Source organism: Oryx dammah, unplaced genomic scaffold (assembly GCF_014754425.2).
Source record: "Oryx dammah isolate SB20612 unplaced genomic scaffold, SCBI_Odam_1.1 HiC_scaffold_21, whole genome shotgun sequence".
Taxonomy (NCBI): domain Eukaryota; kingdom Metazoa; phylum Chordata; class Mammalia; order Artiodactyla; family Bovidae; genus Oryx; species Oryx dammah.
The window spans coordinates 4,763,479-4,789,587 of record NW_024070205.1 but is presented as its reverse complement, the minus strand read 5'-3'; the positions used below and the strand labels follow the sequence as shown (position 1 = coordinate 4,789,587).

The 26,109-nt window shown below is 39.8% G+C and overlaps 1 protein-coding gene across 1 annotated transcript in view; it reads right to left on the bottom strand.

The window, feature by feature from the left end:
* ZBTB41 (zinc finger and BTB domain containing 41) overlaps positions 1-13,855 on the bottom strand; it is a 31,775-nt gene extending 17,920 nt beyond the window's left edge. The window contains exons 1-4 of the mRNA XM_040263720.1: positions 13,704-13,855; positions 11,845-13,081; positions 2,173-2,380; positions 1,419-1,488 (exon numbers count right to left, since the gene is read on the bottom strand). Of these exons, the coding sequence (XP_040119654.1) occupies positions 1,419-1,488; positions 2,173-2,380; positions 11,845-12,964 (1,398 nt within the window). The 5' untranslated portion in view covers positions 12,965-13,081; positions 13,704-13,855. The remainder of the gene's footprint in view (positions 1-1,418; positions 1,489-2,172; positions 2,381-11,844; positions 13,082-13,703) is intronic.
* Between the last annotated feature and the right edge of the window lie 12,254 nt (positions 13,856-26,109).

Here is a 26,109-nt window from a genome sequence, read left to right as displayed (position 1 = left end):
CCATGAAATTAAAAGATGCTTACTCCTTGGAAGAAAAGTTATAACCAACCTAGATAGCATATTGAAAAGCAGAGACATTACTTTGCCAACAAAGGTCCATCTAGTCAAGGCTATGGTTTTTCCAGTAGTCATGTATGGATGTGAAAGTTGGACTGTGAAGAAAGCTGAGCACCGAAGAATTGATGCTTTTGAACTGTGGTGTTGGAGAAGACTCTTGAGAGTCCCTTGGACTGCAAGGAGATCCAACCAGTCCATTCTGAAGGAGATCAGCCCTGGGATTTCTTTGGAAGGAATGATGCTAAAGCTGAAACTCCAGTACTTTGGCCATTTCATGCGAAGAGTTAACTCATTGGAAAAGACTCTAACGCTGGGAGGGATTGGGGGCAGGCAGAGAAGGGGATGACCGAGGACGAGATGACTGGATGGCATCACTGACTCGATGGATGTGAGTCTGAGTGAACTCCGGGAGTTGGTGATGGACAGGGAGGCCTGGTGTGCTGCAATTCAATGGGTCACAAAGAGTCGGACACAACTGAGTGACTGAACTGAACTGACTGACTTAGGGGGTATAGAAGAATAAAAAATACCTATAAATTCATTGCTTCTCCTATCATTGTAAAATAGAGACTGATTCCACTCCCCTTAAATTTTCCCTGGCTGGAGTGGCTTGTGTGACCAACAGAACATGCTAGAAGTGGTGCTCTGAGACTTCCAAGGTGAGGCTGTAAAAAGCCTGATACTGTTCACCTCTGCTTCCTGGAACACTCTTCCCCTCCTGGAGCCAGGTGCCATGCTAGAAGGAAGCTCAAGCAGCTCCAGGAAGTGGCCCCAGTCAGCGGCCTAGCAGAGCTCCCAGCTGTTGACCAACACCAATCTCCAGCCAGGCGAGTGAGGCACTTTGGGAGGAGCTCCAAACTAGACCAGACCGGACCAGACGGACCACCTACCAGCTGAAAACAACTGAGTGACTTCAGTCGGGACAGAAAAATTACCTAGCAAACTCCTGCCCCATTGCTATTACTGACCCACAAAATGATGAGATGAAAGTCAAACAGTAATTTAAGGCCACTAGGTTTTCAGGTGGTTTGACATATAGCCACTGATAATCAGAAGTGGAGGGAAAATTCTAACATTTTATATTGTATGCAACAGTAATGTCACAATTTATATAGACAACTATAGAAACATGTTATAGTGGTTACAATAAAAATAAAATCTAGGATTTCTATTTTTCAGGTCCATCATTGAAAAAGTAACTCACACCAGGCTTAATTTGTAAAAATATTAGAATAACACTGTATAAAGGATTCTAAAAGTGATATAAGCTAAGTTTATATTACTTTAAAATTTAATTACTTTCACAAAAGTTCACACTACATTTAATTTAGGGTTTTCTACTACAAATTAAAACCTCTTACATCACATTTCCAACTTTCACTCTTAGTCTTCTTAATGGAAATAAATTCCTGTGCATTTTCAGGATGAAATCTACAAGAAAAAAAATTAAAAGACTGTTAGGAAAAGATGATATTAGTTAAGTCAGTACTCTATTTGACATGTTAACAGTTAATTATAAGAATCAAGCAGTGATTCCTTTATTAGAGACAGGCACATCTGAGTATTTTAAGAATCGCTACCATTTTAATATATGAATGTGTGTGCCTAAATTTATGCAGAAATAGTCAAAGTAAAATGTAATCATTTTAAATATATTCAGGAACCTATCTATTCACAGAGAATCTTCAAGGCAACCCACTTGACTTTAGTCCATAGTTCAGTAAATTTAATTTCTCAGTTAAATATAAATATTCTCTCACAAATTTTTATATACTAAAGACAAAGCTGAGCATGAGGAATACGTTTTCTGGAGTTGTATAATCATATATGTTGAAAATATACTTGTCAAAACCCAAGACACAAAACCAAGGATAATAAAAATGCAGTTTCTTAAATTTCTAGAATATAGATTGTTGTTGTTGTTTCAACCTCAAAAAACTTAATCTCACAAGTATGAACTAATATTTGCTGTTCTTTTCTTAAAAAATTTGTCATCTAGAAAATTTTAAGCAATGAAAGGAGTGGAAACAAGCACTCCATAGGTGTGTTTGGCTCACTACATATTTAAATGAGAAGGCACATTAGAATCTACTATGGAAGCAAGATCATACTTGCCTCTTAACATGCTTGGCTAAAGTCTTCTTGCTTGCATGAAGTTTATTACAGTAAGGGCACTTGTGCTCCTTCTTATGAAATTCTGTTTCATTACTGTGCTTCTTTCTGTGAACAGTTAGGTTAGACTTTGTCGAATAGCGCTGGTGGCAAATATCACACTCAAAGGGCTTCTCACCTGTGTGAACACGTGTGTGGCTCTCATATTTCCCTATGAAGAGACAGAAATGAAAATTAAGCTCAGTACCGTTACTACACAGTGACTGAAATTAGACAGTGGAATAAAATCTCATGATAAACAGTATATTTAATAGACACAAACTGAAAGGAACCTACAGATTAGCAGACTTTTTAAAAAATATCACAAAAGGCAACATAATATATTATATAGCTCATATATTTTCATCTCTCTTCCCACAGAAGGAAATCTGGAAAGGGTACTACAAATCTAGCATTACTCAACAAAATTTACACTACAGCCCATTCATACAAGACTTCTCCAGCTTATTAAGACATTAGGACAAGAGCGCATCACCTGGACTGACTGGATGCTTAACATAAATTTACTAAGGCCCACATACTTAGGTAATAAAGAAAAGTAAGAAAATGACAAAATGAGCGGGTATAATGCAGACACCTGGAGGCATAGTAATGTGAGATCTGTATTATATTCTGAATATAATGTCCTAAATTATAGGACCTAACAACCTAAATGTCCATTAACAGATGAATGGATAAAAAAGATGTTGTATGTATATATACGTGTATACACACATACACATATATATATAACAGAATATTGCCCACCCATAAAAAATGGTGAAATACTGCCATTTGCAAAAACATGGATGGACCCTGAGATTATCATACTAAGTCAAAGTAAGTCAAATATGACAAAGTCACCTATGACAGGTGAATATAAAAAATAATACAAATAAAGTTATTTACAAACAGAAACAGACTCACACACATAACAAATCATGGAAAATAATTTATATAAAACTGAGTAACTCTGTTGTACACCTGAAGCTAACACAATATTGTAAATCAAACATAGTTCAATTAAAAAAAATTGAAAAAAAGAAATTTTAACACAGCTTGTCCAAAAAGAAAAGCGACAATTTAAAAATGAAATAAAAGGACACATTTTGGCTTAATTTTTATTTATATTCCTACTTATGATGGTGGTGGTGTGTTTAGTTGCTAAGTTATGTCTGACTCTTTGCAACCCCACTGACTGTAGCCCGCCAGGCTCCTCTGTCTGTGGCATTCTCCAGGCAAGAATACTGGAGTGGGTGCCATTTCCTTCTCCAGGGGATCTTCCGGATCCAGGGATGGAACCTGCATCTCGTGCACTGGCAGGCAGCTTCTTTACCACTGAGCCACCTTATACTAAAAGCCTTTTACATCATTATTCAGAATATACAATTTCACATTATAGAGGCAGACCAGTATCAATGGTAGGGGCAGAGACCCTGGATCCAGGCACCTGGACATGAATCACAACACTTTAAATTGCAGGTTATGTGATCTTGGACAAGTAACCTTTCTCAAATCTTTCTTATTTGAAAAAATAATAGTGGCATAATGAAAATATGCAAAAATAAAAATGGAATAATAGTATTTACTTCAGAGGATTATCGTAATAATAAATCAATTAATACACGTAAGACACTACTGTTTTCTAACCCATTATAAGCTCTATATTGGGTTATTCTAACCCAATAATAGCCAGTTAATGCTGGCTATTATTATTATTCTGTAATCAAAGTTGTGACTATGCACATCTAGTAGCATAAAATAGAAATGTTAACTGAGGATACTTTTGAGTGAAAGGCAACAGAAATAAGAAAAAACACTATCAATATGAAGAGTAATTTTCTATGATAAGCTTAGCTTTGCTTTGTCCTGAAAAAATATGTATACATAAATTTTTCTTCAGGCGAAAGCTAATGGGCAAATAACATTTCACCCACACACTTTAAAAAAATATGTAAGTCGTACATGTATCATGGAGATTAGATAAAAAACAAAATATTCTAAGGCCATGAGGAAAAAAGATAATCATAATTATTTGTCTATATTCACCAATTTGTTACATGCATCTAAATTCAATTTTTGGAGAACAACTGCTTTATGGGGTTGTGTCAGTTTCTGCTGTACAGCACTGTGAATCAGCTGTGTATACACCTGGCCCCTCGCTCCTGGACCTCTCCTCCGCCACCCCATCCCTCTAGGCCATCACAGAGCACCGTGCTGGACTCCCTGTGCTGCACTGCAGCTTTCCGCTGCTACCTGCCTTGCCCATGGTAGTGCATATATGTCAATCCTACCTCCCAAATCCACCCTCCCCTTCCCAGCCACCCCAGGGCCCACAAGTCTGTTCTCTATGTCTGTCTCTATTTCTGCCCTGCAAATAGGTTCATCTGTACCATTTTTCTAGATCCCACACACATGCATTAATATATGTTATTTTTCTCTGACTTACTTCACTCTGTATGACAGACTCTAGGTCCATCCACATCACTCCAAATGACCCAATTTTGCTCCTGTTTACGGCTGAGTACTATTCCACTGTACACATATACCACATCTTCTTTATCTATTCATCTGTTGATGGACATTTAGACACACCATGTTCTTGGATTAGAAGAATCAATATCGTAAAAATGACCATGCTACCCAAAGCAATCTACAGATTCAACACGATCCCTATCAAACTATCAATGGCATTTTTCACAGAACTAGATAAAAAAATTTTTACTTAGTATAGAAACACAAAAGACCCCAAATGGCCAAAGCAATCTTGAGAAAGAAAACCAGAGCGGGAGCAATCAGGCTTCCTGACTTCAGACTACATTACAAAGCTAAAGTAATCAAAACAGTATCATACTGGCACAAAAACAGAATATAGATGAGTGGAACATGATAGGAAGTCCAGCAACAAAGCCAAGTACCTATGATCCCCTAGTCTTTGACAAAGGTGGCAAGAATATACAATGTAGAAAAGGCAGCCTCTTCAATAAGTGGTGCTGGGAAAACTGGACATGTAACAGAGAGAAATTAGAACACTTCTTAAAACCATACACAAAAATAAACTCAAAATGGATTAAAGAACTAATGCAAGGCCAGACACTGCAAAACTCTTTGAGGAAAACACAGGCAGAACAACACTCTTTGACATAAATCACAGCAAGATCCTTTTTGACCCATCTCCTAGAGTAATGAGAATAAAAACAAAAATAAACAAATGGGACTTAATTAAACTTAAACATGATTAAATTTAATAAACTCAGAGAGTATTATCTAAAAATTAATTGCACTGCACTTACATAAGAATACTGAAGAAAGGGAATCAAGGTATTTCCCTTAATGCAGGGGGGGAGGATAACATTATAAGCAAAGAAAAACCAAGATATGATAAAAATCCACAAGGTATTTAAGCACAGACCATACGATGATCTATGCATGTTTTGGTTCTCTGGTGGCTTTGACAGTAAAGAATCTGCTTATAACACACGAGACTACGGTTCCATCCCTGGGTCAGGAAGGTGTCCTAGAGAAGAGAATGGCTACCCATTCCAGTATTCGTGTCTGGAGAGTTCCATGAACAGAAGAGCCTGTGTGACCACAGGGTCACAAAGAGTTGGACCCACCCGAGCAAATGAACATACACATACATATTAACATGCATATAGCATAATTATGTATTTCTAACCTTGAACTATCCAAAAAAAGTTGGAAAAGCATGTATTTTTATTATTTTTTCAGGATATAACCAGAATAATACTGCTATAACATAATTTCTTGGGGGAAGTGTTTTCTGAGTTGATTTTAATCTTTCTCTATTATAATACGGCATGCTTGAATTATCCTCCAATTAAATTAATTAATTTAAAAAAATACAGCATGCTTGTACTGGATTCCAAAATACTTTTTACACATTTATTGGATACCAGAAAAGGTACAGAATCCAAACATTAGCAATATGTACTGATAACCCACAATTTTAATTTGGCAAAGATAGGGGTCATTTTATGGAATTAAAACAAAAAAGTCTTCCATGATTGTAAAAGTTTTCACGTTTCACATTTTTCATAAGCTTGCTTTCTAAATTATGTAAATAATGAATCAAGAGTATACAGTATGATTTTTAAATGACTAAGTTACAAGTGATTTTTGGAATGGGACTATTCTTACCAGGGGATTGACTGCATACTTAGCACAGAGTCTCAAAACTGAAAGCTAACTTGACCTCCTACTACTAAAGTCTCCTGATTTTTACCCAAGTGAATGGGAAGAGCAACTTAAAAATCTTAAATTATAAGAAAAATCTTCCCCAAACCTTTTATTTTCTATGAAAATACCTCTGTTGGGAAGATGTTAAATTAACAATTAGTAGAATTTCCCTTTATTTAGTCAAGAAAGTCTTGCTTGCAAATTAAGTTATATGTAGTTGAATAATAAAGCCATTAAGTGTCAGTTAAAGATCAAAACTACTTCTGATTGTTAAACTTCCATTTGCCTACAGACCAGAAGACCTAACACGATTTAACCCCCTAAAAAGAAAATTGTTTTAAAATAAATTCAGTAAAGTCCAAAGACACCTATGAAAATACATAAATTTGAATAATTTACTGTAACAATCAAAATCTCTAAAATAAAAAACGTTTCTATTATGTCAACTCAAATGTATGCGCAGAGGCACTGCAGGATATGCTATCTGCATGGCTTTGAATTTCCGAACAATAAGAGACAGCTTCTGAGGGAATGCTGAACCACAAAGTCAGGCAAATGTACAATGCAATCCCAAGTTTAAATCAACTGGTAGGGTTGTTGAGGGTAGGGGTTCTCCTCGCATAAACACAGACAACAAATCTCTCTCTTTTCTTATTGGGTGGGGGGAATTCAATAATAATGTATAAATGAAGTGTTTACTTCAAGATTATCAAATAGTTTCCATCAAAAAAACCCTCAGTGTTCCTTCACAGAATACTAAGTTATGCCTAACCATTCTTGATCTCCAATAGAAAAAACATAATATTAAGAAATTTCATCCACAGCATTTTTCTGACTGAATCCCAATATGAATTATGTTCCAAATTAGGAGATATAGAATACACATATTTACACATAACAAAACTTGACCTTGGGTTTCACTCCAAATGGGTCATGTTAAACTATTATCAGATTTCACGTGGAGCTTTTTCAAAGAGAAACATCACCAAATTAGCTCATTATATATCTCATACGCCAAATCTTAAATTATACCTCAAATTTGTTCATTTGGCATGGCATGAAGAACACTTCACTAAAATATTTAACTTTAAAGTAGAGAAGTATGCTGTAAGTCAAAATGCTTCCCTATTCAGAACCAACCGGAATCTTGTCAGGATAGTCTTAAATAAGTCACATTTTTTTAAAAGCTACAAAATATTTTCTGCTTCTAGAAGAGATCAAATTTAACCTAAGCAAAGGACAGAAAAGACAAATCATCCAAAATTTTTTTCTCTCACCCCCATCTGTCATCTTTTCCCCATTTGATTTTTGCCTTTTCACCCCTAGGTTTTCAGTTTAAGGGGGGAAAGGTCAAAGGACTCTTATCTGCATGAGAATGGGCAGAGAGGAGGACAGCTGGAGCCTCAGGAAAGCACCACTGGATCAGGAGTCTGCCTCTGAGCATCTATGAAACACATCAAAAACGGTAAAAGATCCAAAGTGAGAGAATCAAATCAGTAAACTACATATGGTTCCAGAGCTTATTAGTTACCTCTCATAAACCAACTGTGAAACAGCAAGTTAAAGGCTTCTTACAAGTCAGATGTCAATCTTTCACCTTAGTTCAATTAAACAGGAACTTACTGAAAACTTACTCATTTGAAATGACCTGGGCTTTCATCAAGGATACTAACCAAAAGTAACAGACAACACTTTCCAGCTCACAATGTGATGAGGCAGGGAAATAACAACCAAAACCCTAGGTGGACATTTTAAAAACCTCCTAAAGAAATGTGGGTGATACAAGGGTTATTGGAAAGTAGCCCTGGAAGTGTTTCAAGAATAAAGAGGACTTCTGATAGAGATGATACAGGTGGACTCTGAAGAATCACAGGTCTTCTCCATCTGCCTGTTCTTTTCATTCTACCCGTCACCAGTCCACTGAAGCCTGCAGCTCTGATCCACCCTCTCCCGCATCCCATTCCCAATGCTGCTCATCCTCCTAGCCCAAGACTGAAATAACCCTCTGCTCTTTCCAACTTCCTTCTCTTCCCTGAAGCCAGTCTACCTTTCTAAAATGCCTATGGCGGTCATTTCCTCTGTTTTCTCAACTTTTTATCACTTACTGGATTAAAAACTCCTCTGTACTGCATACAAACTACTCAAAACATGACCTCTGCTCACTTGCCAATCCTCATCTCTCATCATTTTCATTACGCCTACTTGCCCACCCTGACAGAGAAGGCAATGGCACCCCACTCCAGTACTCTTGCCTGGAAAATCCCATGGACGGAGGAGCCTGGTGGGCTGCAGTCCATAGGGTCGCAAAGAGTCGGACACAACTGAGCAACTTCACTTTCACTTTTCACTTTTATGCATTGGAGAAGGAAATGGCAACCCACTCCAGTGTTCTTACCTGGAGAATCCCAGGGACTGGGGAGCCTGGTGAGCTGCCATCTATGGGGTCGCACAGAGTCGGACACGACTGAAGCGACTTGGCGGCAGCAGCAGCAGCCCACCCTGAAATCACCCTAGTTTTAGCAATTTCCAGAACATAACTTAAAGTCTTTGTACTTGTTGGTCCTTCTGCCTTGCAAGCTCCTCCCTTTCTTATGTTCTCAGCTCAAATGCTACCTGCTCCATGAAATCTTTCCCGATTCCCCTAAGCGTCTGTCCCTGTCCTGATAAGATTATCTTTATTATAATATAATTGTTTTTGCATGTACTCATTAATCTCTTAAGATTCTTGACGACAAACATATCACTTCATATTTGTTTAGTGTCTGGCATAGTACAGACACTCAGAAACTATATTAATGATGAATAAGAGCAGCTAGCATTCACTGCACACCTAAATTTCACAGTATTGTAATTTCATACTATATTCACACAAATTTCACAAAGACTGTCCTATTTAATCCTCATAGTAACCCCCGTGAAAAGGTACTATTAGCATCATCCATTCTATCTGTGAGGAGACAAAAGTACACACAGGTGAAGTAACTCACATAAGACCTGGATGCAAAAATGCAGGCAGTCTGACATCACCACAGCTCATATCAACTCTTCGTAACCAGTATGATAAAATCATAATCTCAATCTCTTCTCTTTCTCTGCACAGGGGAGAAGTCAGCAGCCCCAGTGAGGCTAAGCAAAAGAGGGGTTCAATAAGAGGGGGATAATATAAAACACATTCAGAAAGGAGGCTGGAAATAAGCTGACAATGTGATCTATTGATACCCACATTTATCTGATTATCTGAACTAACCTTAGTTCAAAAAGCTGCAAAATGCCTTCTTTTTAGTACATCAAGACCTTAACTTATGCAATATTTCCCCAAATAGTGTGCACAGAACTCTAGTTTCCCGGGAGTTTCCAAATGTCCCGTGATAAAGTTATCTGAGAAAATGCCAGGTTAAGTAAAATTAACAGGTTTGCTAGAGAATTTGAGAGTGTTATTAGAGATTGAGTATCATCTTCCTTGTCTTACCTGAACCCAGAATCCCTTGCTCACAATGCATCCCACAGGCCCAGTGTTGGATACAAGAATCTGATATCTATCTGCTGGACCCACAATGCCACTGGCAGACTGACCCTGCTCTCACACATCTCAAATCAAATTATGCCAAATTAAGGAAATGGCAACCCATTCCAGTATCCTTGCCGGGAAAAATCCCATGACCAGAGGAGCCTGGCGGGCTACAGTTCATGGGGTGGCAAGGAGCCAGACACGACTGAGCACGACTGAGAACAAGGCATGATACAGGAAGCGTGTGCTAAGAGTAAAGTCTAAAAAGGCAGAATCAACTGGAAAGACGAAACTCTGTCAGGTATCTCCATTCAAGAATGTTCTTCTGTTCCCTGTAATGCTCACAGTATGGGTCCACAGCTCCACAAGAACATTTACCAGCCTTAGTTTAACAAGCTACTTGTCTCCAACTGACTAGTTGCTCAAAAAAAGTTACTCTATTCATTTGTACAGAACTTTAAACACAGTAAAAATAGCAATGAACAATTATTAAGTTGGATTGTCAAAAGCATTCTAATTTAGAGAAAAATATTCAAAGGCATAAAAAAGCAAAAAAAAGGCACCTACTGCTATGTCATAGTTTACACTGTTGAGTATTTTGAGAGCAAACAAATACCTTATTTAACCAATTTCCTCCTAACTCAATAACATCAGTGAGGGAAGTGAAGTTGCTCAGTCATGTCTGACTCTTTGCCACCCCATGGACTGAAGCCTGTCAGGCTTCTCTGTCCATGGGATTTTCCAGGCAAGAATACGGCAAGAATACTGGAGTGGGTTGCCTTTCCTTCTCCAGGGGATCTTCCTGACCGGGTATCAAACCTGGGTCTCCAGCACTGCAGCCAGACTCTATCATCTGACCTGCTATGGACACATGGGGATATATTAAATGTATAAGTAATTTTACAAGGTCAAATAATACTTATCTGCTTCTTTTATCATTCTATGTGGTAAAATACAGTCCCCAATTTCATAACTCTCATTTATATGTAAATAGGTGAATTGCTGCAATTTTAAAGTTCACATTATAAAGTCCATATAAGACACCTCCAAAAATTATTTTACTAGCAAGTAAGCTCTCCTGAAATTAAATATTCACTGACTGCCTGCAATGCAAGAGACCCAGGTTCGATCCCTCGGCTGGGAAGATCCCCAGAGAAGGGAATGGCAACCCACTCCAGGTATTCCTCCCTGGAGAATTCCATGGACTGGGGAGCCTGGTGGGCTACAGTCCATGTGGTCACAGAGAGTCAGACACAAATGAGCAACTAATACTTTCACTTTCATATCACTTTTCATATGCTTTTCTAATAAAGAAAAAAATTGATTTATTCATTATTATAATAACCCAAGAATACAAGTCTCTGCCTACAGAATGAAGGCATTTATTACATTTAGTAATTTAGTTTTATCCGTAACTATTCTTAATCTGAAACATCCCAGTTCTAAACAGTGCTGGATACTGGAAAAGTAACTATATTTATGACTCACATATTACCACGCTCAAGGGGAAACAGTACAGGAATTATTAAATTACATGCAATATGGCCTATTTCAATTTTCTATGATGACTCAAAAACAGCACTTAAATTAAATAGCATATGAATCAAAATGCTATATTCATAATTATTGACACTCTGGAATTTTTCATACTCAACACAGGAACTAATGATCTGTCACCTACTGCCAGGACATGAGGAAGAGAAAATAAAAGATAATATAAATACTTAATTCCTGAATCACAATAAATTTATAATAACAGGATAAATTACAGATCAAAAATCAAATACCCTCCATACTTTTCAAAAGTTATTTTCAAAGTTTAGTTTTTAATTATCACCTTTAAGGTATCCATGAAAAGTAAATTATTAGAGACAAGAAACATGCTTTCTTTTCTTATTAGAGACAAGAAACAAGCTTTTCTTTCTTACCTATGCGGTCAAATGTCTTATCGCATTTGGGACACTGCAATATTTTTTTGTTACTGTTCTGAATGATTACAGGGGTTAACCCCTCATGAATGCTTCCGACAGAATCACCGGCCTCTGGCTCCTCTTCTGCATCATTCTGATCTTTTTCACTCTGTTCTTCAATGTCAGAATATTCATCTGACATTTCCTCCTCTAGCTCATCTTCTTCGGCATTATATTCACTTCCGGGATCCTCAGAATCATTTCTATCTGACTTTTCCTTATCAAAACTGTCTTGATTCAAATTGTCTGACCCATCACCACTTTCTTGCTCATCATCACTGGTGTCCTCAAACTTAACAGGGCACTTTCGATTCCGTTTTGATCTTCTTGTGGAAAAACTTCTCTCCAGCATTTTTAACCCATGTTTTTTCCCTAATAAAAGGGACCTATGGGTTTTCGACAAATGATTCTCTAAAGACTTCTTATAACAAAAATGTCTACTACAGAATTTACACTGATGATTACTTGATAGTCTTCCAGTTAATTCACTTAGTGTTTCTTCTGGTGATGACTTTTCAGTTAGCTCAGACTGAAAAGTGGCAACATTTTCGTTATTTAGCAGCTTAACTGCATCTATAATATCCAGAAATTTTGCAGCCTCTAAAACAAGAGGGATTTCATATTTGTACACAAAAAATTCTGATGTGTAAAGAAATTCAAGCAAATGCTGAAAAACGGAGTGTGTTACGTGATCCAGGGTGACAACATCCGTGCTCGGATTTTTGCTCAAACATGCATGGAAATAACTACTGCCAACAGCAACGACAACTTTATGGGCGCTAAATTCTTTTCCTTCTACTATGATAAGTAAGTCACAGAAAGACGGTTGCTTCTGCCTGTCATCATTCAAATACTTCAGCAAGTTCTTATTGTACTGCAAAGAACTCAGAAGTTTCCTCTGATCCGGGGAGGGAGGAAGTTCCTGATAACAGCGCAGGGCTTCAGGAGCTGGTCTTTCTGTGGAATGAGTGTAGGTTACTTGGTCACACTCCTCTACATTTCCTTCCGGGGAATCTTTATGGTAGCCTAGATGGATCTTCTCGTCAAGATGTGAAGTAACCTTTCTCCTCTTCTTCATTGCAGTACAACGGTTTAAGAACAAGAAACTTCATAAGTGTCTTGAGGGATTTATGAAGGAAAACAGGATTGTCTGGGATCACAGCTTCTGGAGGGGCGTGCCCGAGGGTTGCATGGTCTGTGAAGAGAGTAGAACCACGTAAAACAACTCCACGGCCCAGCCATCCTAAATCACTCGCGGTACTGTCAACAAATTCTTCCTAAATGAGAAGTAAATTATGACAAAGTCATCGCTTCCACGCATTCGTGGCTGAGATTTTAGGGCGGAGAACGAGGAGGGCCGGGTTAGAAAAAGCCAACAAAAGAATAATTTTGAAGGAGGCAGGGCACACCTTGCAGGCCCTATTCCCGCACGGAGCAGCGGGAAGGGGAGGCTCCCCCGAGCCTGCCGCGGGGCAGGTCGAGGCGGCCACCTTCGCGACGCAAGGGCGCCGGGGCGCTGACACTCAGGCCGTCGCGGCCACGGAACCCACGCTCCCTCCCCCTCCCCGCCACCCATTAACACGTTTCCCCGGGGCGGTGAGGCGCACCTCATCCCGGCCGGCGAGCGTCCAAAGGCCGCAGGCGCCCGGCGGGACTGCCCTGGGAGCGTCGCGAAGAGGAGGTCGGGGTCACCCGGGGGACGGTCGCCAGAGCAGAGCCTCCCCGGGCCCCCGACGGGCCGAGACCGCGCCACCGACGGCGACCCCCCGCCGCCCGCCCACCCGCTCCCCGCGCGGACGCCCCGCGTGTCCCTTTACCCGGGAACGCAGGGCTCCCCGCTGGCTCCCGGCCGCCAAGCTCCACTCCGGGCGCGCTCGCTCCGGCGCCGAGACACTTCCGGGTTCAGCCCCCGGCTCCGCCCGCCTTTCCCCTGCCGTCGCCCCGCCGCCGCCGCCGCCGCGGCCGCGGCCACCGAACACGTCAGCCGCGCGCAGCCTCGCTGCCGCCCGACACCCCCCAGCGCGCGGCCTTGCGCAGATATGCGCGCTCACCCTCCCCGCGCATGCTCCGTGATGCCCCCGCGCCCGGGCGACCCCAGCGACGACACCCCGAGTCCGTTAGTCCGGGTCTTCGCGGCGGTTCAGTGGCCGCTGTGACCGAGCCAGTCCGGCCCTGGGGGACAGCCTGGCGGGGACCGGCGGAGGAGAAGACGAGGCGGAGTTGCGGAGGCCTGGGCGGGGGCACCGCGGCGCGAGCGGACGGCGTCCTCCCGGCCTGGGGCGGTTCGCGGCGGCCCCTCAGCGGCAGGCGACAGCGTCTCCGCCTTCGCCGCCCCGCGTCGGAAGAACCCAGCCGGACGCAGCTAACGCAGTTGCTCCTAAAATTAGTGTTTGACTTCTTACTGTCCACAGAAAACATTGAAAATTGTACACATAAGCATACAGCTGGTAGGACAGGAAAGAAACCTGAAACGAGAAAAGGTCCACAGGCTAACTTTGGGGGCCAGTGCCCGGGATGGTGCGTCTGGAGCGCAGTCCCGGGTGGTTCCGGGATTGCTTCCCTGAAGACTACACGTTTACTAGGCGGTCCTAGTCCTGTGGTTTTCCAGACACTGGGGAAGTGAGGCAGAGGCTGACGCCGAACTGGATGGGTGAGCAGCTTGGGGAACCCATTCCCTGTTCCCCTGTGGATGGACCTGGTACAGAAAAGTTATTCCTGACACTTGTTAACGGTAAGGTAAACTTCGTTCAGTAGGTTCTGTCCGGTGGGGGAGAGAATGGGCTCAATTCCAGGCCAAGAATAGTGGGAATTTGCAGCCCAGGAGGCTGCCTGAGGGTGGCGGGCATGTCAGTGGATGAGAACTGCCAAGAGATAACGCGGGGTGTCGGGGGATTTTGGCTAAACTGACCCAACAGGATTCTGGTTGAAAGCAGGTGGGATTGGTCACACATCACCTGGTGGGATGGGGTTGGGGAAGAGGTTAAGGAACCAGGTATAGATATAGAGGGGGGGTATTCCGGCTAAACTGACCTAGCAGGATAATTGAGGAGTGCAGAGACAAATACAGAAGCTCAAAAGCCAGAACCTAACTGAGAAGGGAGTTGAGAGGAGCCTGATTAAAATTTGGTCAAGGAGAATCTTGGGGAAGGCAAAGGCAACCCACTCCAGTACTCTTGCCTGGCAAATCCCATGGATGGAGGAGCCTGGTAGGCTGCAGTCCATGGGGTCGCTAGGAGTCGGATACGACTGAGCGACTTCACTTTCACTTTTCACTTTCATGTATTGGAGAAGGAAATGGCAACCCATTCCAGTGTTCTTGCCTGGAGAATCCCAGGGATGGCAGAGCCTGGTGGGCTGCCGTCCCGGGGGTCGCACAGAGTCAGATACGACTGAAGCGACTCAGCAGCAGCAGCAGCAAGGAGAATCTTTGTTAGACCTCATCCAATCAGTGGAACGTCTTAGAGCAAAGACTGAGCTTTCCAGCGGAAGCTGTTATCCTCAGGACTTCAACCTGAAAACTCTGCCTGGGTTTTCAGCCTGATGCTGTGAAGTGTCTGGACTGAAGATTGGAACATCAACTCTTACCTGAGTTTCCTATGGAAACTTCTATCCATAGGCCTGTCCTATGGATTTCAGACTTACTAGCTCCCAGAATCAACCATGCAAGTCAATTCCTTAGAATATCAGTGTATCCTCTATCTATCCTGTCAGTTCTGTTTTTCTGGAGAACCGTCACTAGTACACTGGCAATGAACAATAGGAAAATAAAATTGAAAAATAGTGCCTTTGTATTTTCCACAATCATGTGGCACGAACATTCAAGTCCCTAAGGTGTCAGAAGGCTTTGTTAAAGGAAGTAGCAGTGGGGTGGGTGCCGCGAAGGAAAGTGCAGAGCCAGAAAGCCAAGACAAAAAGGAAATCTATACTCTTTAGAACCTCTTCCCTCTAGCTTCCTTTTGCTGATCTGTCATGGTCTTAATTCAACATCCTTTAAAAGGCTGTTTCACAAATTTATTTCTGAAAATGAAATTGTGTTTCTTCATTTACTCATTTAATATCCATTGAACAACTATTCTGTACCCTGCATGTAACATTTTAAATAAGTTTAATCATAAAAGGTGTTATTTGACAGCATCAGAAATATAAAATACCTGGGAATATGAAATACCTGAGCACTCCCCCTAAAACACAATCCAGAGACATTAAAGAAGACCTAAATAATTGAAATATGTCATATTCATAGATTAGAAGAGTCCATATTGTAAAGATGTCAATCAAGGGACTGCTTTGTTGGTCCATTGGCTAAGACTCTGTGCCCCCAGTGCAGGGGGATGGAGTTTGAACACTGGTCAGGGAACTAGGTCCCACATGCTGTAACTGAGACCCAGAATAGCTAAACACATATTTAAGAAAATCAAAAGGCAGGTGAGGAGAATATATTTGAAAAACATGTCCCCCAAGTAAAAAGAACTATTACAGCTAATGAGAAGGAAAAAAAAATATTTAAAATGAGAAAATACTTGATCAGACATTTCTTGAAAAGAGATAAATATGTGAAAGGTATTATCTTTAAATTGCATCTTAAAGGAGATTCTAATTAAAACCACAGTAAGGTGCATCCATAAGAATAACTATACTTGACTGATAATATCAAGTGTTGAAGAAAATGTTTCAGCTGGAAGATAGGTTTATCAACTGATGAAGATAGATCAACTGGATATCTCATTTTTTAAAATATATATATATTTATTTGGCTGCATCTGGTCTTAGTTGCAGGTCTTGGGATCTTTGCTTCCTCAGGCAGGATTTTCTCATTTTCGGTGCGTGGACTCCCTAGTTGTGGGAAGGCTCAGTAGTTGAGGTGTGCAAACTTAGTTGCTCTGAAGCATGTGAGATTGTAGTTCCTGGATCAGGGATTGAACCCACATCCCCTGGCTTGCAAGGTGGATTCATAACCACTGAACCACGAGGGAAGTCCTTCATTCACTTCTTCCTGAAATGTAAAACGGTATAAGCACTTCAGAAAACAGTTGAACGATTTTGGAAAATCACACATCTTATAGGCTAGGCAGTCTATCTTTATTCAAGAGAAATCAAAGCATTATATCAACACAAAGTCTTACAAAATTTTATAGCAGCTTTGCTTATGATAGCCCCAAATTAGGATCAACCCAAATGTCCAATAAGAGGCAAGTGGATAAATATGTAGAATACTATTACTGCAGTAAGGAACAAAGCAATGCCAAAGGCAACAACCTAGATGAGTCTCAAACTACTCAAATGGTTAAGAATTCACCTGCAATGCCGGAGACTAGGTTCATTGCCTGGGAAAACTCCATGGGCAGAGGATCCTGGCAGGCTATAGTCCATGGGGTTGCAAAGAGGAGACATGACTAAGTGACTAATGCTTTCATTACTTAGCAGTAAGAAGGAACAAACTAATGCCAAAGGCAACAAAATAGATATCTCAAAATAACTGTGAATAAAAGACAAAATGAGTATATATTCCATATGATTTGATTTATCAAAAAATTACAAACTACAGATTAAAATGACAGTTTGTTGCTTAGTCACAGCAGGTGGCATCAGAATTTGTATAGATTTAAAAAGCGCACAAGAAAATTTTGATTGTAGCGATAATTTCACTAGTGTATACATATAGCTGATCAAATTATATACCTTAAATGTATACAGAGTATTGCATGATAAAGTCATTAAAACATGTCACAGACACACAGACATACAGTGAAACAATGGAAAAGTTGAAATCCACAGGTCAAAATTCGCAGGTCAATTTACTATTTAAAAAGGTAAAGTTTCAAGTGTGTGACAAAAATATAAGACTGTCCAATAAATGAAAATAGATAAACAGGTGGGCATCAGAAATAAAAGTATGTTGTGTATAACCTCAGCTAATTAAAATAAATTCCAGTTGAATATAAAAATATAAATTTAAAAATTGAAACCATAAAAGGAGTATAACAAAATAACAGTAAAATGTGAAGGTCTCTCTCACCATGAGTCAGAATTTAGAAGCAATTAAGGGAAGAAAGTTGTTAAATCAACTATATAAACTTGAAAATATTTTACATGGAGGAATTCCAATATCAGCAATGGTATATTAAGTAGCTGGAACCAATTGTCTAGCTGTAAACAACTAGTTCAATTTTTTTTTAGACAAAAGCTACTGTTTTGAGTGCATGGCATAGCTACCAAGGTTGTATATGAGGAGTTGTGAGGGCCTGGACTGCAAGAAAAAGAGGCTCAAAGAGGTGATCTGGTGTTACTGACTGGAAAGAAGCAACTGAGAGGCTGATAACATGAGCAGATCCTTGACAGAGCCATGAGGCAGGGAGATAAAAGCTGAAATTAAAGGACCCCTCCCACAAAAAAAGGACCCTAATAAACACCCCATGTTTTCAGCTGGAGTTCTGAAAGTCCCAACCTTTGAGTAAGAATGTACCAGAAATAGACCAGTCTTCATGTACTGATGCTCTTAACATTTTTATTCCTTATTTGAGAAAGACAATGAGGAATTGCTCCTTCTTTTAGCCTACCTGCCTGCCAGAGGCAAAACCAATCCTGTCTTGATTATGACGACATCATCCAGACTCATTATTTTTTTAACTTGGTCATTCTACATGACTTGTGGGATCTTAGTTCCCTGACTAGGAATCGATCCTGGGCCCTCAGCAGTGAAAGTGTGGTGTCATAACCTGTACCACCAAGGAATTCCTAACTTTTTAAATTTTAATATGCAGTATCAAACACACATCAAACATACAAAGGCTATTCCAAAAAAAGTAAGAGACAAAATAGATAAAACAGATCCACAGAAGATGAAGAAAATGAAGTTATTAGACCAATACAGCAAATAAACTATGAGTGCTATGTTCAAGGAATTGACAGAATATTGAAATTTTAAACAAAAAATGGAAATCAAATACAAATTCTAGAACAGGAAAAAACAATAGGTAAGTCTAAGAAGAGTGGGTATGATTAACCTACAATTAGAAAGAACTGAAGAGAAACTGTTGAAGTAAAAGATAAATCAGAAGAAACATCCATAATAAAACACAAACCAAGAATGGATAATACAGAAAAGAAGAAAAGAAATATTTAGAACACATAAAATACCAAACATAAATCTTAATAGAACCACAGCAGCAGGAGAGGACAATGAGAATGAGGAAGATGAAGCATTTTAAAAAGAATAGCTGAGAATTTCCCATTGATGAAAAGCATCATGCCAGAGATTCAAGAAAAAGTAGGAATTCCAAGCAAGATAAGTTCATAGAAAAGTAAAATTGGGCATGTCCTAGTAAAACTGCTGAAAATTGGAAGTAAGGAAAAAAACTTAAAAGCATCCATAGGAGAAAAAAGAGACTTCACAGGTGGCGCAAGTGGTGCTAGAACCCCCCTGCCAGTGCAGGAGACAAGAGAGATGCAGGTTCCCTGCCTGGGTGGGGAAGATCCCCTGGACAAGGGCGTGGCAACTCACTCCAGTATTCTCACCTGGAGAATCCCATCGACAGAGAAGCCTGGTAGGCTCTCCAGTACATAAGGTCGCACCGGTCAGACATGACTGAATGGACTTAGAGGACACGCATGCAGGAGAAAAAAGGGCATTGGCATTAGAGGAGCAAAATCAGACCAAGAGCTGACTTCCCAGTGGAAGTTTTTGAAGCCCAAAGACATCTTCATGATGCTTGTAGAAGACAGCTGCTGAGCTAGAAAAAATCCTTCAAATGAGAAGAAAGATAAAAACTAGTTGAAATAAGCCAATCTTGAGAGGATTGGCCACCTGATGCGAAGAGCCAACTCATTGGAAAAGACCCTGATGCTGGGAAAGATTGAAGGCAGGAGAAGGGAATGACAGAGGATGAGATGGTTGGATGGCATCACCAACTCTATGGACATGAGTTTGAGCAAGTTCTGGGAGTTGGTGATGGGCAGGGAGGACTGGCACGCAGCAGTCCATGGGGTTGCAGAGAATCAGACATGACTGAGCGACTGAACTGAACTGAAACAGCCTAAAGATAAAAGAAAATAATCACAATATAATTTACAACTTATTTCAAACTGGATAATAATAAAGATATACCAAAACAAATGTGGTATAGCTAAAATCATATTCAGAGGGCAACTTTAAATGCTCACACCAGAATAAAAACTGAAAATTCTTGATCTATGCATTAATTTCAAGAAATTAGCTCCTCCCCCCCCCAAAAAAAATTTCCAGAGATTATAAGACTGGAAACACCCAAAACCAGATATCAGTAAAATGGAAAGTTATTTTTTTTAATATTTACTTATTTATGTAGTTGACTGCATTGGGTCTTAGTTGTGGTGTGCGGGAGCTTTCCTCATGGCATGTGGGCTCTTCATCATGGCACAGAGCCTTCCCTCTAGTTGGGGCACACAGGCTTTAGAGCGCCTGGGCTCAGTAGTTGGGGCCTAGTTGCCTGGTGGCATGTGGGATGTTAGTTTCCCAACCAGGGATTGAACCTGTGTCCCTTGCATTGGAAGATGGATTCTTAACCCCTGGACCATACCATTTATTTTTTTTTTAAACCCTAAAGTTATTTTGTTGTTGTTGTTTAAAAAAAAAAAAAAAGCAGTATACAGTTGATAAGGAACTCTTACCTTCCTGTGTGCCATTTGTTAAGTTATTGTGTATTAACTTCAAGTCTCCCCTTCAAAATTCTGCATGTGATGCTGGGCTGGCACTCAGATTTGCAGACTGGCTCCCTGTTAGTTCCTGAAGGGAAAAATAGAGACTTTTTAAAAGTAAGAAAACCATGGTTGTAAAAGTACCAGAAGGAAAGGACACTATCAGGAAAGTGAAAAGACAACCTAAGAATGGGAGAAAATACTTGCACATGATAAATCTGATGATCTAGTATCTAGATTCTATTAAAAATTTTATGAATCAAGAAATAAAATAATCCAGTTTTAAAAATGGACATTGGATTTGAATAGACATTTTTCCAAAGAAGTTATATAAAAGCCAATAAACACATGAAAAGTTGTTCAGTGTCACAGTCTGTATAGAAATGTAAATTGAAACCACAGTTACATACCTGCCACATCACACCAACTAGGATGGTCATTATTAAAAAGATAGGTAACAAATATTGGCAAGGCTGTGGAGAAGTTTAAACCCTCGTAACACTGCTGGTGGGACCATGAAATGGGGCACCTACTTTGGAAAATGTTTTGTCAGTTTCTCAAAAAGAGAAACAAGAGTTACAATACAAGAGTTACCATATGACCTAGCAATTCCACTCCTAGGTATATACCTGTTGTTCAGTCTCAAAGTCGTGTCTTGACTCTTTGCGACCCCATGGACAGCAACATGCCAGGCTTCCCTGTCCTTCCTTCACTGTCTCCTGGAGTTTGCTCAAATGCATGTCCATTTAGTTGGTGATGCTATCTAACCATACCTAAGAAAATGAAAAACTCATTTTCATGCAAAAACTTGTACACAAATGTTTATGGCAGTATAAATGTATGTATGTATGACATAATCATCAAAAGTATGACATAATCATCAAAAGTATGACATAATCGTCAAAAGGTGGAAGCAAGCCAGATGTCCATGCTGATAAATAGATATTAAAATATGGCTTATTCATAGAATTTAATATTCTGTCGTGAAAGGTATTAAAGTATTGATACATGCTACAACATAAATGAGTCTTAAAAAAATTCTGCTAAGTGAAAAATGTGAAATGTAAATAACCACATAGTGTATGATTCCATTTATATAAAATGAATAGTGAAAGTCACAAAAACAAAGTAGATTAGTAGTAAGGGTCTAGGGAAGAGGGGAGTGGAGGAATGACTGCTGATGGGTACAGAATTCCTTTGGGTAATGAAACTGTTCTAATATTAGATTGTGATTTTACTTGTGCAACTTTGTGAATACGCTAAGTGAAAGTGAAAGTTGCTCAGCTGTGTCCAACTTTTTGCAACCCCTTGGAATTCTCCAGGCCAGAATACTGACTGGGTAGCCTTTCCCTTCTCCAGGGGATCTTTCCAACCCAGGGATCAAACCCAGGTCTCCTGCATTGCAGGCAGATTCTTTACCAGCTAAGCCACAAGGGAAGCCCAAGAATACTGGAGTAGATAGCCTATTCCTTCTCCAGTGGATCTTCCCAACCCAGGAATTGAAAAACCCCTGAATTGTATGGTTTAAAAGGTTAAATTTTATTTTATATGAATTACATTCAATAAAAATAGTATATTCACTTTTGTAATTGTAACAGCATCAGTTCAGTCGCTCAGTCATGTCCGACTGTTTGCGACCCCATGAACTGCAGCACACCAGGCCTCCCTGTCCATCACCAACTCCCAGAGTTCACCCAAACTCGTGTCCGTCGAGTCGGTGATGCCATCCAGCCATCTCATCCTCTGTCATCCCCTTCTCCTCCTGCCCCTCAATCCCTCCCAGCATCAGAGTTTTTTCCAATGAGTCAACTCTTCGCATGACGTAGCCAAAGTATTGGGGTTTCAGCTTCAGCATCAGTCCTTCCAGTGAACACCCAGGATAGATCTCCTTCAGAATGGACTAGTTGGATCTCTTTGCAGTCCAAGGGACTCTCAGGAGTCTTCTCCAACACCACAGTTCAAAAGCATCAATTCTTCGGCACTCAGCTTTCTTCACAGTCCAACTCTCACATCCATACATGACCACTGGAAAAACCATAGCCTTGACTAGACGGACCTTTGTTGGCAAAGTAATGTCTCTGCTTTTCAATATGCTATCTAGGTTGGTCATAACTTTCCTTCCAAGGAGTAAATGTCTTTTAATTTCATGGCTGCAGTCACCATCTGCAGTGATTTTGGAGCCCCCCCAAAATAAAGTCTGACACTGTTTCCACTGTTTCCCCATCTGTTTCCCATGAAGTGATGGGACCAGATGCTATGATCTTAGTTTTCTGAATGTAACAGCATAGAAAATGCTTATATAATTTTTATGTGTAAAAGAGTGCTTTTTGTTGACATGGTATGGTCACGTGTAAAAAAGTTATACTGAGTGAAGTCTGGAAAGCATTGCATCAAAACATTAATAGAAATTATCTCCAGGTTGTGGGGTGAGATAAGATTTTCTTTTCTTCAATTTTTTAAAAAAATACTTCAACTCTTCTATTATAAACATGTATTTTTGGCATCATTGACTCAATGGACATGAGTTGGAGTAAACTCTGGGAAACAGTGAAGGACAGGGAAGCCTGATGTGCTGCCATCCATGGGTCACATGACTGAGCAACTGAACAACAACATTTTTTAATGAGGAAAATAAGTTTTTTGAAAAGTACCATAAAGAAAATGTGTCCGATAATGTCGTAGTGCTTACAGGCTCTTAGGCTTTGGACTCCTAAGCCAAGGTGTTGCACATGCTGAGCAAGGACTAAGAAAGCTTTGTCTTTGTCACCTTATGAAAACACAAGGACTAAGAAAACATAGTCTTGGGGACTTCTCTGCTACCTAGAAGAAATTTTTTTTCAACTTTATTGAGGTATAATTGACAATAAAATTGTAATATATTTAAAGTGCACAACGTGATGACTTGACATACATACACATTATAAGTTAATACACCATAAGTTAATTAACGCATCCATCACATCACATGTCTTTAACACATCCATCAACTCCCATTACATTGTTTAGTGAAAATATTTACATTCTACCCTTTGAGCAAATTTCAGTCATACAGCACTCTGTTGTTAGCGTCACCATACTGTGTATTAGAGCGTCAGACCTCATTCATCTGATAACTGAAAGTCTGTGCCCTTTTGTCAATCTCTCCTTACTTTCCCTACCTCCCAGGCCCTGGCAACTGCTTTTGTACTCTCCGTTTCTATGAGTTTGACCTTTTTTTTTTTTTTTTTTTGATTCTACACGTAAGTGGTAATATATATTGATAGTATTCGTATTTGTCTTTGTATATATGTCTGGCTTATTTCACTTAGCATGATGCCTTTAGGTTGCAAAAGGCAGAATTTCCTTCTTTTACTTAAGGCTGAATAATATATATAAAGAAATATAAAATTTTCTTCACGCATTCATCTGTTTACAGACACTGAGGTTGTTTCCATAATTTGGCTATGTTGAATATTGCAGTGAACATAGGAGTGCATATATCACTTTGAGATAATGGTTTCACTTTCTATGGATATATTCTCAGAAGTGGGATTGTTGTATCATATGATAGTTCTATTTTTAATTTCTTGAGGGACCTCCAAGCTGTTTTTGACAGTGGTTGTATCAGTTTATATTTCTGCTAACAGTGTACAAAGATTTCCTTTCCTCCACATCCTCACCAACATTTGTTATCTTTTGTCTTTTTGATGATGAACATCCTAGTGGAGGAGAAGTGACATCTCGTTGTGGTTTTGATTTGCATTTCCCTGAGGATTGGTGATGTTGAGCAACCTTCCATGTACTTGTTGGCCATTTGTATGTCTTCGAAAAACTGTCTGTATAGGTCCTTTGCCCATTTTTTCATTGGGTTATTTGTTGTTGAATCGTATGGGTTACTTGTATATTTTAGATATTAACCCCTTATTAGGTAAGTGGTTTGCAAATATTTTCTCCCATTCTGAAGGCTGACTAGTCAATTTCCTGATGGTTTCTTTTGCTATGTAGAAGCTTTTAATTTGATGTAGTTCCATTTATTAATTTTTGCTTTTGTTAAATCCAAAAAAATCATCGCTGATAGCAATGCCAAGGAGTTTGCCAACTGTTTTCTTCCAAATGTTTTATGGTCTCAGGTCTTACATTTAAGTTTTTAATCTATTTTTGAGTTGATTTTTGTGCATGGTGTAAGAGAAGGGGTCCAGTCTCATTCTTTGGCATGTGGCTGTCCGGCTTTCCCAGCACGTTTACTGAAAAGACTGTCTTTCCCCCACTGTATCTCTTGCTCATTTGTCAGTTAATTGACTATATATGCACAGGATTACTTTGGGCTCTTGATTCTATTCCATTGGTCAGTGTATCTGTTTTCATGCCAATACTGTATTGCTTTGAAATCAGGAAGTATGATGCCTCCAGCTTTGTTCTTTTTCAAGATTGCTTTAAGTTTCCTTTAAATGGAAAAGAAGCAAAAATCTATAGGAAAAGGAAAATCCCAACAAGAAAGGCAAATACATAGAAGGATTGAAGATCACTTAAATAAGCCAGTATGTAGATTTAAAAAAAGAAAACAAAATTGTGAAAGCAACTATAACTACAATGAACAGTAAAGTGATAAGCTTGAAGATGGAAAATAATGACATCAAAAACACAAAATGTGGGGGAAGGAAGTGAAAAATATGAATCTCTTTGGACATTCCCTCACATAATATACAAACATAAACTCAAAATAGTTTGAAGACCTAAATGTAAAACATGAAGCCATGAAACTCTTAGAAGAAAACATAGGGGAAACACTGACATAAATCATGGCAGTATTTTCTTCATCAGTCTCCTAAGGCAAAAGAAATAAAAAATAAACAAGTGGGACCTATAATGATTGACTTCACAGCTTTTGCACAGCAAAGAAAGAAAACCATCAACAAAACAAAAAGAAAAACTATGGAACAGGAAAAAAATATTTGCAGATGATTCAACTGACTGGGGTTAATTTCCACGATATACAAACAACTCATACAACTCAGAATCAAAAAACAAATGATCCAATTGAGAAATGGACAGAAGACTTGAATAGACATTTTCCCACAGAAGACATACAGGTGGTTCACAGGCACATGTAAAATGCTCAGCTTCACTAATTATTAGAGAAATGAAAATCAAAACCATAATGAGGTATCATCTCACACCTGTCAGATGGCTGTCATCAAAAAGTCTGCAAATAACAAATGTTGGATAGGATACAGAGGAAATGAAATCTTTGTAAATTGTTGTGTGATAGTCACCCAGTTGTATCCAATTCTTTGTGACCCCATGGACTGTAGCCCACCAGGCTCCTCTGTCCATGGGATTCTGTAGGCATAAATACTGGAGTGGGTTGCCATGCCCTTCTCCAGGGGATCTCCCCAATCCAGGGAATGAACCAGGGTCTTCTGCATTGCGGGAAGAGTCTTACAATCTGAGTCACCAGGAAAGCATCCCGTTTTTCCCCTAAAAATTTATTTATTTGGCTGAATGGGGTCTGGGTTGCGACAGAGGGATCTTCGCTGTGGTGTGAGGGCTTCTCTAGTTGCCCTGAGGCGT